At 43.8% G+C, this 21702-nt stretch overlaps 1 protein-coding gene across 1 annotated transcript in view; it reads right to left on the minus strand.

Annotated features, from left to right (window-relative positions):
• Positions 1-516: 516 nt before the first annotated feature.
• Positions 517-21702, minus strand: part of CABLES1 (Cdk5 and Abl enzyme substrate 1) — a 33436-nt gene continuing 12250 nt past the window's right edge. The window contains exons 3-8 of the mRNA XM_019473751.1: positions 16226-16325; positions 14545-14701; positions 13658-13761; positions 3426-3532; positions 2264-2471; positions 517-657 (exon numbers count right to left, since the gene is read on the minus strand). Coding sequence (XP_019329296.1) covers positions 517-657; positions 2264-2471; positions 3426-3532; positions 13658-13761; positions 14545-14701; positions 16226-16325 — 817 coding nt within the window. The remainder of the gene's footprint in view (positions 658-2263; positions 2472-3425; positions 3533-13657; positions 13762-14544; positions 14702-16225; positions 16326-21702) is intronic.

Here is a 21702-nt window from a genome sequence, read left to right on the forward strand (position 1 = left end):
AAAAGTGCACTTTCAATTGCTGATACAAAAATAGATTGGCACATTCTTTTTGACACAGTGAAGATATCCTCTTTAAAAGCTTTTTCACGTTAAGAAGTCCTCTTGGAAGTTGCAGCAGGTCTGTAGAAAAAGCGCTACAAGAATGCACTCACGTGGGCTTCCAGGGTTTGTGTGATGGAGAGAGGGGTGGTCATGGAGGCTGCCCTTCAAATTTTTGCCTACTTTCATAGCTGTAGTCCCCACAGGTAGGGTCAGTCGCCACCCAGTTTCAGCACGTTAACCATTTACCAACAGCTCAGTCTTCACCTGCTTTGAGAAAGTAACGATACGTAAATTTGTCAAAGCTGAGAGTTTTACATTGACGCAGTGTTTCCTATACGTTGCCGGAAAAACTGTTTTGGGGAGAGAGAGAGAGTGAAGTGTTAGGAGTCTGATTTTGCATTTCCAGTAGTAACTGCGGCTCAAGAGAGCCAAGCGGGAACAGTCGGGAGCCCCTTCCCCGCCGAGCAGCCAGCGCTAGGAGTTCTGCACCAAGCGTCTGTAGTGCGGCATCACTTCGTGCTCGGGAAGGTGGAGAGCAAACTCCAAGGCCACCAGCACCGGGAACTCGAAGGCGATCAGCTCTCGCCTGTTCAGCCGGAACTTCTCTTCCAGTTTCTGCAATGACAGCCAAGGAAAAAAAAAAAAATTAAAAAAAGTCTTTGTGAATGAGGATTTGACTTTCTAGTGCTTTCTTACAGATGACATTATTCAAAACACATGTGCTGCTGTCATTAAACCTCTGCCCTGCTGGACTTGCATGGCTCTAGGTTTAGAAAATGAGAGCAGGATGAACTGGATGTACTGATTCCTTACTGTGAAGGTGAACTTACAAAACTCAGCCAGTCATGCTATTTCTGACATGTTTGTCATTTCACTCATTCCATTTCCAGCAGAATTGTCTTCTAACGATCATAGCGATTACCACTGCAGGAAGAGGAAACTCCTGGCTTCATGCAGACATCGAAATCACTTATGTGATGGAAGACATGTGTCTCCTTACTGCCCATAAACTTCCTGCGCTGCTTGAAATCACTGATTTTCCTTTCAGCATTAGACTGTGTTACAACACCCTATTGGGGAAATTATTTCTGCTACAATTAGATACGTTTGATCTTAATACCTCAGAGGCAGAAGGTGTCATCTGCAACAACCGTAAGAACAGTGAGTAAGAGAAACTACTATCCTCAAGGGGGATGAGATGGGTTTCATAGTTGGCCTTCTGCTGTAATGTACTAAACCTCCCATCTGCTCTGCTGTTTTCACTGGATTTGGATGCTCCAAGTAGGCAGCCAGCTGTTCAGGGACACTTCCCCCCCCGCCCCATCCTCTTCTTACGATCTCCCTGGCTTGCTACTTCTCTGCCCACTGGGTCTACTGAAAATCTCAATGTGTCTTAAGGATGGACCAATGTTTCAGGATAGCAAGAGAGGCCAGATCTTCCAACTCCCACCGGGTTGATTTTTTTTCTGGTTATTCAGAGGGCTTTCTAACAAACTGACTGTGGACCCAGCTCTGTGACTGTGGCAGAAGGGCATGAGTCCGGTTCTACCCCCCAACCAAGTTTCCATGTCTCTTGAACTAAGTGAGTTGGTTGTAGCCAAGTACCCAGCAACCTGCCCTAACTTTCTGTAGCGTTAAATCAGATTGGTATCTCAGTGCTTGCAAACGGATTATGGAATAACACTCCTTTCTGTTAACTCTTCCATATGGAGTGGGTGGAAGACCAAACACCTTACTCTACAAAAAAATAGTTGAGGTGAGGTGTTCTAATGGGAACACTTCTTCAGGTTTTCTCGCCCAAAAGCTTAACTTGATGAAAGAAATACAAACTTGGTATTCTATTAGACTCCCTCTGAAATTAGTATCTGCATTTACCTCTCAAAGGAGAGTCCTTATTGACACTCTTGAAAACATAATTAAAAGCAAAATGAATCTCCTGAGGGTTAACTTTTGACTTGTATTGACAGAACAGTGGTCAGATACCTCTCAGACCTCACAGTATCTGACATCAGGGTCTTCAATCACATTGAACGAGCTTCCCATGCCTCTGCAGTGACATTGATCACTACTACTTCCACATAAATGTGTAACAAAAAAGGGTATTTAGCTGGCTGTACAGCTGGAAACCTAGAGGAGAGCGTGACCACTGACAAGCAGGCTTGTGTAGACCACATACTGGCACTTCATGTAGAAGGAACATTGGAAACCTATGGATACGTACATCTATAAGATGCTTGACTTCATGTTTTCTGAGGTCACTGCCAATTTTGGCTGCTAAAAGAACACAGGCTCCAGCACAAAGCTTTCTATTCTGCTTGTTCAGCTTCCCCTTGAGAGCGAGCTTCTCAAAGTAGACAAAGGCCATGGCCACTGTGGGCTCTTCAAAACCACATTCTTCTTGAGCAAGCTTGCGCATTTCTCTCTTCAAGCTGAGTAAAGAGACCAGACAAGTATGCTGTGAACTGCGTTTTAAAGCATTTCTCATTTCACCCTAAGAGTCATCCTTTCAGAGACTCCCTCTTAGTCAAATAGAGGGGAAAAGGAAAACGTAATTTACCGGGCAGATATCTTTATGCTCTGTTTTGGGGACACATTTCACGGCACATTTTGACCTCATCCTTCCCCCTCACTGCCCCCAATAGATAGTTGTGGCAAACTATAAAAGCAACTGAAAAGCTTTGACATTTTTACAATAAATTATTGTTATGAAATAACAATATTCCATCAGAGGTCTTAAGCTGCATAGAATTTGCTTAGTAACAACAGCTTGATTGCTTGTGCTTTATATGCAGCTTTGCTGCAGGTTACGGTTGGTCAAATCCAAACTGACAGTCTTTTCATGTATGGCAGTACTGTCTGGTTACAGAGCAACACGACTCAGTATCCTTCTGGCCACTTCAGTCAAATGAAATTACCGTTACTTCAGTGAAGCAGTATGTCTAGCCTGCTACACTGGAAGCAGTGATGAAATACTACGACTTTGCTGTGAAGCTGACCACTTGTTTTGCTTCTGGCCACGCTCTCTGGACAAGGCACAGAAGTCAGCATTTCTCTTTCCTCAGTCTCTTTTTAAGCTAAGTGCCATAAGCTTAGAGACTGTTGTGTTATTTTTCTGGATATTTTAGTACGGTGCATGCCCAGCTCGCATCCGCATCCTGTTAGATGCTGCATTTAACACCTGACCTGTGTGTGTTTGTACATTCCCCTATCTTGTTTACTCAGCCCACTAATCAAAGCAATCATCTTACTTATTTTGCACCTCTGCCGGTCACTGCTCCTGGAAGATCAATCAGTGCTGTGCTTCCCCTCATGTACAGCAGCAATTGCACTGAAATGTGAGACAGCTGCATCACGTTGCAGCCTTACCAAGCTTTGCAACGTACCTTCTTATTTTACTGAGGGTTAACTTGATGTGAGGGAACTTCTCCTTAAAGGTCTCATTCATGTCCTTCTTGAGATCTGATGGCTTCACGTAGTCTATGACTGTGGTCTGTAACACATGGTCAAGAGAGAATTGCTCTTTTAGTTTGTAACAAACAAGGTCACTCAATTCCCAAAAGCAAGGAATACCAAACAAATGCCAGTCAGTCCCAATGCTTTCAGTTGAGGGGAAAATTAAGTCTGAATGAAGGCAACAATTTTTTTGTGACTCCTCCATCAGAACAAGTGACCTGAAATCTGAAATCAGCACAAGCCCCGAACAACACATACCTTGTCAGGATCCTCCAAGTATCGCTAAGAGTGAGTTGAAGCTAAATGTGGGTGGATAAAACCTAGCTGAGAAGTCTTGTTAAACCAAAAAAAATTATCACAATAACTGATTTGATGACCAGATTTTGTGTGCGTATCTCCATACGGTTCTGAGACATATTGTGAGTTTCTCTCAAATCAATTCTTCAAAGGAACCGCTGGTACAAATTCTTGACTGCCATAGCGTACACTTGTGATAAAATAGGTAATTAGCCTACATGGCAGGTCGTTCAGTAGAGTGCAAGATAGTAATGCTGTCATAAGTTAGGCAGTAAGTGGACAAAAATACTGAGTTAGGACAACATTCAAAGTGTACAGTTTATTTCCTTTACGCTGAGCTCGCTATTCCTTTTTGTCACAACCTAAAGAATTTCCCCAAGTAGCAGAGGGTCCTCCCGGCCAGTACTGCAACGCCAGCGCTCACATCTATGGGTGTGCAGCATTTCGCTCCTTCCTTCAGTCTTCATTCAGGAAGCATTTTACCCAAATCCTCTGTCACCACTCACCTGGCCAAAATCTATCAGCTGAACAACAAACCAACCTTCATTTTGGGAATGTGCCAATTCTCTTCCTGGCTTTGGCTGTTCTGCCCCTCAGACAGGAGCAGAGAAGAGCCCCAGCTCAGGCAGCCAAGGGACAACCTGGTCCCCAGGCACCCAGCTCCCGGCCAGCTTCAAGCACAGGCAGTGGGAGAACAGCAGTTTGCATTGCAGTGTGTTCTCCTTCCAGTAAAATAATTTTTCCCTTCTAATTTCTGTTTATGATTAACCTATATTATGGCAAAGGGCTGTTAACACTAAACAACAAGACGTGGAAAGAGGCATGCAAAACACTTGTCGCCAGTTATGCCTTTATAGAAGATGGAGCCTTGCTGTATTATATCCTCCCGGGAATCTAAATCAGCCAAAAAGACTGACTGCATATGCTTGCAGTTTTCTTTTTCAACAATTAGCATAGTATACGGAAGGGCTTGGGGAGGAGAGAGTGTAATGGCCCTAGAGAGCAATCGGACAACTCTTATTATCCGATCATGTTCTTGTCTGGATCCAAAATGAGCATAAAGGGGAGTAAAACACACCTAACTTTTCCTGCAGTTTATTTAGGAGATATGGTACTGAAATAACGGATAATTATAGGAATTTAAAAGAAAGCAGAGCATGTGTTTCCCCTGAATAGCACACAGCAGTATTTGAGGTAAACATACTGTAATAGAGAGGAAAAAAACAACTTCTTGCCACGGGGTGTTGTTACGGTCATACACACATTTTAAAACATGGGCCATTCTGCTATCTGATTTGCAGTATGAGAAGCATCATCTGTCCAGATAAATTGCTCCCCACTATGTCCTAGCAGGTAATTCTGCTGGGCACATCACACACAGCAGTTGCCTGCCGCTTTCCTAAGTATAAATGTTTGTGAGCCCCCTCCAACACAGTTATGTGTTAGGCACTAGTCCAAATTTTGCTCAATAAAGGGGATAATTTATTAAGGAAATTCAGTCCTATTACAGAAACCTGCCAGTTGTAAGAAATCATCAAAAAGGAGAAAGCCACATCAACCCTCTTCAGCCACCCCTTGCTGCCCTGCCTGCGTATGGATGAGCTCCAGCGCAGGTCCAGGCAGACACTGCAGTGCCACTGAGGTCAAAAATTCATACGCTGTCTTGAAGCTGAGGCAGGCAATGTGCTACCACGCCTGAATAAAAGGAAGAGAGGAAAAGACAGGGAGGAGAAACCTTGCCCTACCCAGGGTCGGAGGGAAAGGCTTCAACTGAATATGTGGGTCTGCCCGGTTTTAATCTTGCTGAGGTTGGAAGGACGTACACACGCACCCGTGCAGCCATGGCTCTTCATCACAGACAGCTTCTCACGTGCTTCATCTCACCTGGCAGAGCTCAGCCCTCCGAAGCAGAAGAATGAAGATCTTGCCAATTACTCCTCTCCTTTCTTTCCCTGGGACGTCGCTGCCTGCCTGCCTACTCCTTGGTTTTGTTGCCAGAGGATCATCAGCAAGTTGGGTGCTTCTGATACACAGATATGCTGGGAATTTTATGTGTTATTAAGAGGGTTCCTCTTAGTACTGCTATAAGAGGACTATTGAAACAAGCCACATCATAACATAATTTAGACCAGTGCCATCTGCTACTCAACGTACAGAAGCATCGGTCCATGCTGCTCTTACTCACAGAGTCAAGAGACACTGAGCACATAAAGGTTACCCGCTATTAAATCCAAAGATGATTTTAGTTACTACCAGCATTTTTTTGTTGTCTTGGGCAATCCTAGAAAGAGTGAGCCCGGTGCTACTGTGCAAAGCTACACGACACCTTATTTCGTGCTTCACTGCAAACCTAACTGCCTGTTGTTTGCTCTCCATTACACGGAGCTCCTTAGTTTTATCTTAATTATCTCCCTCAAAGTGATCATGGGTTCTTCTGGCAGACTTGCATTTGGCTCTCTCCGTGTAACCATCTTTCCTCGCACAGAGGAAGATGCAATCACGAATGAACCTTGCCTGCACGACAGAAACCACTTTGCTGCAGAAAGGGCATGGCAGCGGAGGGAGGGCCAGACCATCCTCTGGACTCAGCTGCACAGAAATTATGCCCGACAGCAAGTTTCAGTTGCTTTCACCTCTAACAAGTAGGTGCCGGCGTGACCCCAGCTCCGGGGGTAACTGCGCAGAGGGGGGGAGTGACCCCTGGGCTCTGCCACACAGCAGCAGCAGCCCCCCGGGGAGCACCTTTCCCCAGGGCCGCTCTGCAGGCACTGTCTGTTTTACCTGGGACTCCTCCAGCCCGTGGGAGATTTGCCAGAATTCAGTTACATTCTCTTTAGAAGGAGAAAAGCTCTTTTTTAAAATTTTATTTAAAGCAAAGCACTCACGAGGCTTGAGAATAAGCAGACGGCTTAAAACTAAAAATGGTAAGCAGGTATGGCTATTTTTAAACAGAGAGATTTGTCAATTTTGTCCTGTTGATAACAATCTCCCCCCCCAACTCCGTATACTGCTGCTTCCTGCAAGACAACAGTCTCTATGATATAAATCACAATAATGAAATCCAGATGAAAGCTGGTGTGTGCTGGTTTTGATTCATGTAACAGGATAACGGCAGCATGTTTGAACACACTGGCTCTAAGGCAGCTGTCTCATCTTGTCAGTGCCATGCTGGAGAGCTCAGCTAACTGCCCTTATTCTCAAGAAAAGGAATTGTGCAACTTCTTTTTTTCTTTCCCTTTGATTTTTTTTTTTCGTAGCTGCTGCAGAAGCCCCACTTGGTCTGTGCAGTGGGATGCTGTTTGCCCAGCTGGTGCCTATAGAAACGCGTGCATGTGGGACCCTGCCCACCAGAGAGGCAGGCAGCAAAAAAAAAAAAAGAGAGTATCTGTTGACAGGTAATTTAAAAGCAATGCTGAATTAGTGTCTGTTGAGTGATCGAATCAGTTACCCCTTCTAACTGTTTCTGACCAGGCACCTGAGCACCCCTCTCGCTGTCATGCTGTGGCTGGGGCACAGCACCACAAGGCTACACAGAAATCCTGGTCCCTGACCCCGCTCCTGCCCGGGGTACCTCCTGCCACCCTGCCCTGCCCGAGCACCCCTCTTGCTGTCACGCTGTGGCTGGGGCACAGCACCCACAAGGCTACACAGAAATCCTGGGCCCCGACCCCGCTCCTGCCCGGGGTACCTCCTGCACCCTGCGAACGGCTTGGCACCGAGCAGCAACCCCCCGCCACTGCCCCTGCCCATGAGGGATGGAGCGGAGGAAACCTCCGCTGGTCCCAGCGACCCACAAGGACCAGTTGGGATCTGACACAGGAGCGCTCTGACCTAACGTCATCCTTCGCTGCCTGCTCTCTGCTCAGCGCTTATGCTTCGCTTCTCCGTTTTAGGCCATGTCATTGTGCTTGAGCTGCCCTGAGTCCCAAACGAAGCTGCCGTGTTGAGGAGAAGACATGACTGTGGACGGTGTGGATTTTTGTCTGTCCAGAACAATTCTGGTATTGCCTGTGTAGGAGCACTGTTCAACACCGGTGCCCCAAATTTTATGAAGAGTTTGCAAGTATTTCCCTAAACAGAGCACAGCATTCTTCTATCCAACCATGCTTTCTTATACATAATGTTATTCCCTACCAGGCAGGCACTCTGCACTCCTGGAGCTGTCAGACACACGAGCAAGTCACTGGAAACTACCAAACTGTCTCTCTCATACTCTAATCTCGAATGTTTGTAACTTCTGTCATCCAGAAACGTCTGTCTTGTTTCTCACAGCTTCTTTGCACAAAACACATTTCACTTCAGTATTCAGCAATACTCCTTTGTGAGCTCTGTTCACGTTCTCTGTATACAAATCTGTATATGTATATTTTAGTTTGGCAATGGAGTTGCACAAGACAAATGAAAGCCTTGATATATGGTAGCTGACAGATGCCTGGACAACATGATGAATGCTTCGGCTGAAGTCTGTACTCTGCACACTTTTTGCATGGCTGGCAGTTTTGAACTTGGAGGTTAGCTTGTGTGTTATTCACAAGCGTTTTCAAGCAGCTGCTTTCTCATAGGAAAGCTGTATATATAGTTTCATAAATATGGGAGGAGGGAGGATGCCTGAAATGGTTGAAAAGACTGGCAAGATGAAATATTGTTGAAAATAAATCCTACTTTGGCACACTACCAGTAAAAGATGATCTAGCCTTGGATGCCTCTATCTCCCCGTAAGAAGGACAAAATCAGAATAAAATAGGTGAATAAAATGAAAGATAAATAGGCTGTCTTCAGCTGTTGTTACTGCATACCCCTGATAAAGCTACTTCACAGAGAGCAGACAGAAGACTGATACCTTTAACAGACTTTTGGTAGGTCAATGGTAAGTTCTCAACCACATAACAAATGAAAAGAAGTCAATTGATTCTGCACTGCCTGGCTACCTTAATGCCTATCACAGGTGACCAGCTATATAGCTATAAACTGTCAGTAACCTGATTCATATACTTATGGCTGAAGATGCATATATATGGGAAATCCTGACAGAGCAGAGGCTTAAAACGGTGATGGAAAATGAGAGTGATGCCTTATTTATAATAATAAAAAAAACCCAACAAAAAAAAGGAAAAGGAAGACTAAAAGAAGATGTTTCTGTTGTTAGAAAGTTATTAACATTCAAGGATCTTAAACTGAAAGATTTCGCATTTCACAAAGCAAATAATCTCAAAACTGCCTCTTTGCGTTAAAGTACATGGAAGGGCACTAGTTTATTTTATATGGTTAACACACTGGAATCATTCTCAATTAATACAGTGTGTCCTTGTTACAAAATAGTTGTTTATTTGAGTCTCAGCCAAACATAGCATCAAATGCATAGAGCACAGGGTTTAACTATGAATATATACCCCCACTGTGATCCTTTGCTCCCTGAGACTTTTGGGTACAAGGTCAGCAGCTGATAAAAAAGCAGTCTGGAGATGCTTAATTTAAAACTACGGAAGTGGCTCGAAGAATAGGGTGACAGCACCGAAGGCCGCTGGCTGTAGCGGAGTACTCCTGACCTTGATGCTCCTTGTGAAAGACAGAACGGGGGAGCGAGAGACCGAATCCGCTATATCATCATGCAGGGCTTTTGTTAGACTAAACAGCCAGGGCAGCAAGCAGTTCTAATTTTAAAATCACACTGGAGGACTAATACTTAATAACGTAGCCTGGCTGTGCTCGACACTAGTGCAGTACCTGGCGAATGCAGGCTGATGGTCAGCCCGCTGTAAGAGCACTGCAGAGTTTTGTGACATGATTTTTTATTAGTGGTGTAGAGATGTCAATTTATTTTGAGATAATTAAGCCAATACCCTGAAATTGTAGTTAACTACCCAAACCAATTTCCAAGTGTATCCCTTGGGCACGGATAGATGGATATTGCAGGGATGTTATTACAGAAGGGTCACGCAAAGTCAAGACACTACTGATATGGGCTTTTCTTCTTTTGCTGCAAGTTTTGGCAGTGCACAGCAGCCAGCTGAAGACACTCCCGCGTTTCGGTGTTACCAACAAAAGCAGGACTGCGGGGGTCTGACGCATGCCCATTGCAGGGTGAGTTTTCTCCTTCTGCACCGAAGGAGTTTGTTTCTGCTGGCAAGAGTGCAGGGAGGCCAGGGAGGCACTGACGAGTTTGGATGTACGTTGACCCTGGTCAACGTGAGACTCGAGCACAGAAATTACTGCTCCGTCTGGTAGATAAAGTTCCCATTCTAGAGAGATTTAAGAATCTGCAAGAATTCCTGTTTTAGCAGTATCAGCCAGGAAGACATCTGTTAACCGTGACATGTTGTTTCCCTCCTCCCCCTGCCCCCCAGCATGAAATTCTTCTACCTCTTACTGTTTATATTGCGGTGGAGATTGTAGGCTCTCCTACAAAGCCAACATAAAGCAAAATAATTTCTCCGGGGTAGACCAGAATTTAAATATGATTAACACAATTAATAGAAGCTGTAGAGTTTGTGTTGGGAAAGTACTGAAGCTGCTTTTTCAGAATCATTCCCTGACAGGCTGTTGTGGGTATTACTTTTAGAAATGCAACAGGGCAGTGTATACCCTTTCAAGCTAGGAACTTTGCTGTAAAAAACAAACAAACCGAAAGCACTTCTCCTTCCCCACAGTTATCTTCAAGGAGGAAGCTCAGCTACTCCTTGAAAACAGCTGAGGACTCGCAGTTAAAAATCCTCTGCGAGTCAGGAATAATTCAGCCCAGTAAAGTTACAAGACTATAAAGTCAATGTCAGTGATGATAAACTCAGGCTCCACAAAAATGGAGGGAACTGCATGTCGCATATGCTCGAGTGCTAACTGCACGTATTTCAGAGCAAAATCCAAGCAGGACCACACGTTTTGCCTGTCCTATGCCTCAGGATAAAGCCTGCGGTGTTTAGTGATGCAGCATTCACACAGACCTCAACGGAGTTTTACCAGCAGAGAAATCCTGGCCTGCAAAGCATGAGCCAGGCTCCCAGGAGTAACATCGGTGCATGTAGCCCTATTCCGCAGTCAGCGCTGCAGCCCAGCATCCAGCCTCACTCATCCACACCGCCATATGTTCACACTCCTCTCGCACACCTTCTCCCCCTTAGTTGCTCTGACATCCATAAGGGGCGGGGGGAAATACCTGCAAGCTTGCAGCTGCCAAGCATTAATGCTAAATGCTGGCCAAGTAACGAAACTTTAATTACAAGCTGCAGCTCTCCACACACACCAAAATGTTCAGCGCTGACATCAGAGCCGCTCTCAGCTGCTCCGGCACTTGCAAGAGGCAGTAATTACAGCTGTATTCCGCTCAGAACCAGAGACTGGTTTCAATCTGTGTATAGCAGCTCTACAGCTCCACGGTGATTTGGCAGAGGTCTCTCAATACCGCGATGGCTGTGCACAGTCAGGAAAAAAACACAGGTTTCTCGCTGGCCTCAGACTGCAATTTGCTTTAATTGCAGCATACACCGATTTTTATATTTGGGGAAGAAAATGACTTGAAATTACAGCCTATTATGCTCCTGTTCACACTGATGTGAACTACAGGGAGGGGGAATGCCAGCTGAGTCCGGAAAGTCTAATATGGATGCGAGGAGAGTCTCCTACATAGCCAGTATGGCCCTATATTCACCAGCTCGACGCACGAGCCCTCCTTACCCACAGCCCGAGTTACAAAATCCTATTTAACCTGCAAGCTCCCGGACACTCCGACACTACCTTTTCTCCCTTCTCGCGGCTGAAGGAAGCACCAGCCCCTTGTGAAATCTCTCAGACGAGCCCTGAAGAACAACCGCCCATTCTTCGGTTTCTTGCAAAGCTGTGCAGCTCCTGCGTGGCATCACAGCTATGCTGCTTCGACCAGGGGCAGGCAAAATCCTTGGGCCTTGGACAAGAGAGCTCTTGGCATGTGCCAGTTATTCCCACCAACAAAAGAAACACAGCACTTCATGTCCTTCAGCCCTTTCTTAGATTAGTGCCTGCCTTCAGAGAGGGAGACGCAAGTGCTGCAGACCCTCAGGCAGTGCTGAAGAAGTGATGGCTGGAAGGCAAATTCAGGCAAAAAAACCCCAAAATGTGAAATAAGGCATTTTCCCAGACACAGAAGTAATTAATGCCTAGAGACAACGAAAAAGCAGGGAGACCCTTGTCAATGCAGATATAGTCTAGACAAACAATGACACTGATTTTAACAACTGCCCTTGAAGTCCATTTTTCACCTTTAAAGCATCTAATCATACCTCTGTCACAGTGGAAATCCCCAGTCAGCTCCTTATTGCAATAAAAGTACATCAAAATGCTGTGGTTAACCAGCATATGGAACAGAAGGGCATCGAACACCCGTTCCTGGGCCTCAGAGACTTCCTCTACAGGACACTATCCTGGCTGTCCTATTTTGACTTGCCCAACCACGTCCATTTCAGCACCAGGTTGAAAAGGGATCAAAGACCTCAGGTGATCCCAGAGGACTCAGATTGCCTGGCGCACGTTCGCAGCCTGAGGAAAGTTGGAAACAGAACCATGGCTGCTAAAGCTATGTTCACTTTGGATGCCAGTTAACAACATCTTTCTGTTTGAGGGAAGACAGTTCCCTGTCCATGACAATAACCATATCAAAACCTAATAAATATTTTCCCGCCCAGCTGTAGCTGCCATAAAAGGTTGACACTTTGTGGGTTGGCAGCCAAAAAATAACTTGCTAACCCTGAAAGTAAAACTGGCTGAAAGTAAGCAGAGGACATACTGGACTTCCCACTTGAAAATTTAGCACAAACACAGCCTCAGAGCTTGATTAAGCCTTTCTGTGCAACAGGCAGAACACTCCTGCCAGCAAGAAGATAAGCTTCAGTCTATATGCAACATGTAAAATCCATTTATTTTGAAGAAGGAGCACCCAGGAGCCCTATTATTAAATAGAGACCAGGGCGGGGGGCAGAAAAGAACCTAAAAAGACTGTATCTTTACATCCATTAGTAGTTTCTTAAATCATATCTCTGTTCCACGTTAAGTGAGGACATGGACGACATTTTAGACCTCAGTGTTTCAAATCCTATCCTATTTGTATATAGGTAAGAGTAATGGGTCACCACTTGGGGGGCAGGGGGGGGAAGAAGCTTTTCCCTGCTGCCTACTACTACTTTAGATGTATAATTCAGACAGATACGTGCTCACATGCATATGACGGCACTGCATCTTGCAACAGTCCTGCCAAAATAGCACACCAAAGTCTACAGACTTGGTTCCACCCAAAAAAGGCTACGTAAGTCCCTCACCACAGAAAACATTGAGTTAGAGCACAGATCAAGGAACAGTTATGCGTCTGTATTGTTACAGGTTTGGATATAGTGAAAAATATACAGGCTCTGCTCGTAATTGCTGCAATTAAAGGAAGGACTATCCCATGGTGAAATAAATACCTGGGAAACAAATGCTCTACTAGACACCGAAGCGCTGTTCCAAGGAGTGAATGATAAGCATCAAAACACAATGCAGCTTCATGACTTCAGAAAAACCCTAATGGGCATCCTCCTATTTTGTAATAGATGCCAATTAGAGGAAGTATAAATTTTCCTCTGAATGCAAGAGAATGAACGCATTGTTTGAACAAGCCTTTCATCTAAAGCATTTATGAAATACAGTGGTAATAAAAGCATTTACTTTTGTAATACCTCCACGAGTTTGTTTTTACATGTCCGTGTAAGTAACTATCATTTAGAACAAAGCATTTCAAACAGCTGTTATTAGTAGATTAAAAATAATAATAGTCTTCTTAAAATATGGCCAAATGTAACGTCAACCTTCAAAATATTGCTACCAAAATTTATCTGTGCTACACCTAATTTTGCATATCACTTACCATATACGAAGGAAATATTAAAACCCGCTTATGTTTGCCACATGGCCATTGGGGATCATCTAAAAGATTTGGGTCATATTCAACAAAGTCTCCCAGGTCGCTACCTATAAAACAATGGTAAATATAAGAAAGGAATTCATTACATCAAGAAATCTCTGGACTTAATGGAAGTGGCAAACGAGTTCACAAATAATGTACAAATGATCTTCATGCAAGATTTTTGAAAGAGTCAAAAGATTTCTCTAAATCTTGAAAACTCTACTAATACAACTTGCAAAGATATGGAGGACCTACAGCTTATGAATTACCTGGTAAATGTGAATTTAGGGCTTAGAGAACTGCAAAATTATATAAAGCTCCACAATGACTTTTATTCCCGGCAACAAGTTTTCATCTGTTTACGCAGATGTTTTCGTTTGTTTCATTCAACATGCCAAAATATCTTAAGCACATAGTGCTTTGGCTTGTGTTTTGTGCCGGGTTTTGTAAACACAGCCCCTTCCAGCCTAATAAAGGTCACAAGTACGATTTACACCTTCAGCTTATGACTACTGTGTTGCCCCTGTAAACTTTCCATAGCAAAGGAAGGTAACGATGAGCCTGATGCAGGAGGAACAAACAATGCTGGTGACAGGAGGAGGCACGCCGAGTGCCATCAGGGGCTGTCAATATGACCAGCAGTCTTGTTTACTTAACTTTCCACCATCCATAAGCCAGCTTTGCTAAACAAACAGGGAACGAGCTCCGTTTCACCCACAACACGAGACTATATTTTGCTTAATTTAAGCAAAAAAGGGGGCTAAAACATGACATATGTCCGTCCTTCACAATACCTGCCTATCACCAGGCTACACAAGGATATTAAAACAAGCTTCTTGAGAAGTTACCTGCATCAATGCTCCCCTGGGTGCTGTTAGCTCTTGCCAAAGAAAGGCTACGATGGCTTGCATTGCGAAATTGGGAGAAGGATGAGGTGGAGTCTATCGTGTTTCTCCGAGTTCCCAGAGCGTTGGTGGGAAACAGGAACTGTGTATAAGAAACCGTCTAAAAAGAAAGTCAGAATGGACAGTTAGTTACTATCAGCCCAGCTCGGCTGCAGCAGGATGCCTTTGGTGCATCCCAATCGGAAGCAAGGGAAGCCAAATTAGCGAAGGATTTTCTGGATTTAATAGTTAGGCACAGATGAATAAACACCAGTCACCTACATTTGCTTCAGTGCAGTCAGTTTATCCATGCAAAAAAAGCTTTTGCAAAGGCATTAATTCTTCAACAAAACAAAACCACAAACACACACACACAAGCTCTAATACACTGGATTTACAAAATCCTACTCAAGGGTCAGATTTAAAAATATGTCAATTTGGTTGGGTTTTTTTCAGTGGGCCTTCTCTGTAGCAGGTTTCAGCTGCTTCTTTACTGAAACAGCATCATCTATACGGGCCCCTCAGCACAGAGCTGCCAGAGGCAAATCACTTGAACGTTGCTAAACTTAAGCACTTTCTCTGGTATTTTTCTCCTTTAGGATTTTGTCTGGCAGAGTCTTATTGGTGTCATAAGAGAGCTCCAGTTTATTGCAATGGTTGTGGGAGATCATTTACTCCCTCCCAACATGGACTAAGTGTGAATGAGTAACTTGTGACAAAATTATTTTTAGAGCGTACCGATTCTCTGCTTGTACCCTTGGCCAGGAATAGGCTACGCCTTGCTTCTTGTAGGTTTATTTTCCAAAAATAACATTTTATATTGAAGAAAAAAATGAGTCTCAGACTCTAGACTGGTTTATGAGGAGGTCAGAATAGGTATCAAATAAAACATGTGAGCTTTCATTTATTTATAAGCAGACAGATTGTCCTCAGGAATTTACAGCCTGTGGTCTGGCCTGACACCTGGTTAGGTGAGCACACCATGTGTAGCAGCATTGACCTAGGGCCTTTAAAACCATATATCACAGCAGACTGGGTAAACTGAACTGTAAAAGGTAAATCAGGCTTTCAGCAAAAAATTATTTCATTTATGATTAAAATTGTCTCTCCTCTATGTATTTCTTTAAAACGGATCACTTTCCCTAAGGATTCATAATTGCTTACTCTATTCAAGTGAATGCACTCTTGGAATATTGCAATACTCATCAGACTTGTACTACTGTCTTCCTGCTTGTTGGAAAAATATACTGTTAGGCAAAATTTATTTTATTAAATAAAGTTGAGAGCAAACAGAATTACAGCTTACAACTCTCACCAGAAATTATTTTCAAGCCCCTGACAATATACTCTGCAGCGATACCTCCTGCTAGAGCCAGGGGAAGGCTGCACGATTCAGTAATGCCTTACAGACTCAGATGTTGCTAGAGGCCAATTTCTTCAAGGAGACACAGTTGTTTGCATTGCCAGCTTGGGCAGTCCTCCTGAATTTCTGCTAAGCTTATTTACAGTTTGCACATACTGTGCTTTAACTACTGTGTTACACTGCATGTTGTAATTAATGTTTATATTTGTGCTTGTTATTAGTTAAGACATTTTTTCCCTTATTGCATAAAATCTAAGGGAGTAGGAACTGAAGCATCCCCACCTTCCCATCCGCTCCAAGCTCCACACCTTCAAGACCAATTATCTCTTTCAGACACACTCCAGTAGAATGGCACTGGCGTCCACCATCCAGCTTCATATCCCTGGGAAACAGAAACCAGAGCAGAAACAGCTCTTAATACACACGCCTTGTTCACCTTCCACCACCCAATGCTGAAATAAGGTAGCAGCATTAATCCAAACATACCAATGCAAAGCACAGACCAGACAACTTTTCCTATGGGCAGCACTTTTGTTGTCTAAAATACATTATAGAGAAAACCCCTACTGTGTTCCAGGTTGCACCTCATACCCCACCTATGGTGCAGAGCAAGGTTCCCATCATTGGGTGCCTCTGACAGAACCTGGCACTGGGAAGGAACTGGAAGTCATATACACTTCAGGTGAGATCCAACAGTCTAGCCTGAACACTTGACTGCCACGTATCCAGAGCTGGACGCTCCCAGAGGACATACCCATGTCCCCCTGTGCCGCTGGACAGAGGCAATTGCCTGTGAAAGCCTCTGGGAGGGATTCCTGCTCCTCCGAGCACAGGGGAGTGCCCAAAGCCCAGTGACCCTCCTGCTGGAGGCCAGCAGGAGAAACCCAGCTCTCCATCGCCTTGGGATGGAAACTTGGGGATCTACTTTAGCAGGACTGACCCACTCAGCATCTTGGACGTAAATGAGATGCCTGAGACAACCAGGCTGTATCCCATGCCTTTGCCCCACGATCAAAATGGGAGTGAAGGTAAGAAAGACTATGAGCGAATTTGTGCTCCGCAAAGGACAGCTGAATACAACTCCAGAGTATTTATCTCGCAATATTTTCCTGGCTGATTTCCGCTGAGGTCCAAGTGTGTGCTTAAAAATCTGTGTGGGAGAGATGCTGACACTGAGGCAGGGAGAAGCCCTGCAGGCTTTTCACCCGATTGCAGGGCTGGGCTATCTCCTACTGTGTCTCTGCAAACCCTGTTTCTTTGTCTTCCCTTTCCAACCTATCACTCATTTTATTTCTCTGAAACATGGCAATCAGTGAGTCCCCAATAAATCATGTACCTTACTGCTGGAAAAATCCAACACGTCTATCTGCTGGAAAACATACTTCTGTGACAAAGGAAAAGACTGTATCAAGTTTCTAATCCCAACAAAGTCCTCTTAGTTTCCTGATTGGGGTTCACTTAGCACAGTGTCACATTATCGTTCTTATTTCCTGATATCATGTTACTGAGAGGCTGGACAAATAATTATGTAAAAATAACCCTCTGTCAGAGGCATGGGATTAGCCTCTCCGCTCTTGCGCAGAACTTGCTTAAAGGAACTATTTCTCATAGAGACAAATGCCAAACAGTAATCATTTCAGCAGGTCTCATCTATGAAACAAACACACAATCTGAGGAAGCCCCCAAACCCAAAAATGAAAACAAGTATCTGAATTACCTGAAATAATATCAGAACCATTTAGTTTCCTTCCACTCAAAACCTTACAGACATAGAGTAAGAAATAATGCCGTTACGACTTTGAAAACAAGTCACAGAGAAATTTCTCCATGCAATTAACAGACAAGAATAGATAACTCTGTAACTCATCAAATGAAAATCCAGCACCCTTTGAAGAGTCAGCACAGCAGCTTTAAAAACAAAGAGCAGCTCTGGGGACTGAAAAGAAATCAGTGCTGTGGGAGCAGGGTCAGTTGGCACGTGTGAGCGCACATGGGAATGATTCCTGGACATTATCTGAAGATCGATGGACATTAATGCCTCCATTTCCCCATCTTTCTGTTGTTTCTAAAGAAGACTCTACCTTCAGGACCCTGTGAACAACACTGCAGTCATTCTCCCTCATCCTAGGTGTTTTCCAAGGGCTACTTAGGGTCTTCCCCTCCTCTACATATGCTCTATATTTCTACGTAGTGTGATTGCTTGTGTTGTAGAACAGAATAATAAAATATTACTCTTTGGAGAGAAACTTGTCCATAAAACAGAGAATTAAACTCCCTCTCTTGAGGAAAATCAGTACTAAACAATGTGCAGTTTCTTATCAGCGTATAAATGGAAAGGCTCATCCTAGCTTATACACATCCTTCTCTCACTGGTTAAAGATCTCGGTGAACACCTAGTAAGAAATTCCTAGGCGACTTCACTGTATCCTTTTTGAGTTCCCTATTGCTACGATCAACAGCAAGCTAGTCAAGTTTTTGCAGGACAAGCCTTGATTTTTTTCCCTCCCTCCTATTACAGACAAAAAGTTCACGAATGCCTCAGCAAAGCTCTTGCTGGGAGAGCAAGCCCAAGGGCTGCAACCCTGCTGCTGGGGGAGCCCCAGCAGAGCTGCTTCCTCCCCACACCCCCAAAATCCCAAGAGCAACTAGGAAAGACCTGGGGGATGCCTCCGCTCTGCCCTCTCCAAACGGGTGAGTCGTGCCTGAGGAACAGTCAGGACGGTTGTTTGGGTACAGCCACCGCACCACTGCTGCCAACCACTGCCACCAAGTTCTTCAGGACACATGCCCTTGCGTGGCACCACGGTCAACGGGCCCCACGGGGCAGGAGCATATGGAGGATAAGCACTTTATATTAAAAAAAAAAAAAAAATCAAGCTTTCACTGTGTTTAAGTTATTTAAATTATCGATGGGACTGAGGAACTGCAGAAACCAATATGCAGTAGTAAAAGGTGCTTACAAAATGCAGAGTAGGAAAGACGGTCCTTGCCAAAGAGGCTTTTAAGTGAAGAAAACTTCCTTCCTCCTCTTCCTCATTTTTTATTTTCCTGTTTTATTTTCCAAAAGTGCTTTTTAACGAAGTTTTCAAGGGATTCAAGCAGACACCGAAAAGCAAAAATAAATCACGGGAACTTAATTTTACTACCTTCACTTTATTTGAGCAGGGAAAGCTTGAGGAAATGAGAAGATCAGGGATGACATTTCCTTAGGATGCAAAAAACTAGACCCCAGTTTCTGACAAAGCTTGGGGAGTTACCCCGATTTACATCAATGTCAAGCTCTAGATAGTCTACTCGTGCATACCATTTCCAGAAAGCTGAGCAATGTTATGAGCTGCACTGAAAACTAAGCATATTGTTTTAGTTATACAGGACTGCAGAAAAAGAAGAGAAAGTTTCTCCACCTAACAGAATTCACAGATTTTCTTGGAACAGTACCAGGTGACTTGGGATCCCAAATTTGTTGTGGGACAGTGAGAAGTTTTACTGAGCAGGTAGATAAGAATCAAACCAGGAAATCTCACCGTGCCTTTTAATAGTCAGGCCAGGATTAACAGAATATAAATTGGATGCTTTTACCTTTGGAAGTACAACACTTCTTTAATGAATCAAACATTATGCTTTGACGTGATCTACAAAGCCCCATGCAAGACTCCTGCTGGGCACTTGCTCTTTAAATGACAGCAACAGTTGAACACTTTAACCTGTGAATAATTTAGGATTCCATGAAATATTAAATAGATTTCTGGATACATGAAAAAGCCTTCTGCTTATTGTGAAAAGGAATCTGATAATTGTTATTTAGAGATGTAAGCCTTAAGCATATATTTCATGCTTAGTGATTCCTGACTGTTAAGATTTATTCTAAAAGCAAAGGCGGTTCATGAGACATCAAGAAAAGATACTGTTCTTACCTGTCACCGTAAATAATTTCTACTTATCGTCTCTGTTTAGAGGGACAAGGACAATGACAGCTTTGGAAAAGACACGCTGCCAGCCAGTCCAGCGGCAGATCTCCCACTGCCTGAGACTGCCTGCTTTAATTGACTGAGAGCTTTCAGATCCTAATTGCCATTAGTGTTGCTAGAACAACAACTCCAGCGGCAATTTACAGGGAGAGAAGGTGGAAAAACTCCTGGAAAGATGGCTCTAATGGGCCAGTATCCTTTTTCTCTCTCCAAACATATTCAGGTGTCAGCACGTCAGCTCTTGTCCTGATGTTCTGTCCAACACGGAGTAAAAGTTCAAAATTTAAACCTATTACCTTTTGGGGATTCATTGCTTAATTTCAATCTAAGGGAACAGGGCAACTCACAATAATGTGCAACGGTGGCTCTATGAAATTCATACATGAGATGATTAGTTTTGAAATGTCCTGGTGTGGGGGGAAAAAACCACATTTATGTGCCTTTCTGTAAAGCTAATATGCACTTGGGTTTGGTTTTTTGTTCAATTTGGGAGAAGGAAGGAAAATGGGCAATGGTAAAGAAAAGCAGGGATATTTCAGTTTCCTTATTATCGGCTCAAAACAGATAGTTATTCTTTCCCAGGCCTACGGAATGATAAATGTTCAGGAAAGGCATTCAAGATTGATGACTTAATCAAAATTGCCTCACATACAAAAATCCACTGGGGAAGAATAGCAAGGAACTGGGTAACAAATCTGAAGGACGTAACAGAGTATTCTGTTTTGCTGTGTGCATAATTATTGCTACTACCCTTATGACAATTTAGATGCTCTCATTTCTCCTGTAAATATTCCCGTTTTCCATGCTCACTGCAATGCTTGTTACCTGACCTGCCAAATAACTGACGGCAGGGGTGCGGCGTGCAAGACAACCTCACCTAAATGCTTCTTTTTGCCTCATTTTGCATATAACTTTCTTACCCAGTTTAAACACTGAAGATGAACACAGATTTCAGAGTTTAGGTAACGAAGGCCATTGGGAATGGCTAGCCTATGAACCCATTGATCATTGTGGCTACGTGTTATTTGGGGTGATAGTATTGAAAACCTCTTGCTCTCAGCATCATTGAACTCATTAATGTGTTCTGGCCAGCACTTAGTTAAATTCAAAGTTAAATTCAGCAATGATTTATCTTTAGAAACTGGATGAAGCTGGTTTGTAGCATTTCTGAGAAGGACACAAATTCTTTTTATCTAACGACTTGCTGCTTTACTTCAGAAGAATGGTCCGTTTCCTGGGCTTGAATCCATTCGATTACTCATATTGCATTATTTCCCTTAACTGGAGGCAAGTTTAGTCAGATGAATACCTATACTCTTGTCAAGACAGCAATATTCAGCAGCTATGCCTGCTGCAGGTTAAGTTTCTAACCACTTGATGAATTCAATGCCATGAAGAATAGAAGATGAGGTGAATTGGCCGGTTTTATAAGGACATGCACTATCTGATGCTCTGGATTTTCTGTCGCGTAGCTCATCACGCCCAGCCCCAACGGCAGTCAGTCACTGCGAGCCCAGCAGCTGAGAGTCGAATGTAAGACTAGCCATGTTGCAGTGCCGCATCCGCGCGACACCGCCAGCTCTCCTCCTCCCCCGGGTCCTCTAGATTCATCTTCTGGGCAGGACTTCACAGGAACTTGGAAGCTCTTAAAAGGTTCTTACAACATCACAAAATAAAATACCATCAGAATAGGTATGATTTCAATCTGTGAATGTTTTTGCCATTAACAAAAACAAGCCTAGAAAGTCCCTTTTCAAAAACATGTTTTTAAATTATGAACCATAATGATGT

Source organism: Aptenodytes forsteri, unplaced genomic scaffold (genome assembly GCF_000699145.1).
Source record: "Aptenodytes forsteri isolate BGI_AS27 unplaced genomic scaffold, ASM69914v1 Scaffold23, whole genome shotgun sequence".
NCBI classification, from domain to species: domain Eukaryota; kingdom Metazoa; phylum Chordata; class Aves; order Sphenisciformes; family Spheniscidae; genus Aptenodytes; species Aptenodytes forsteri.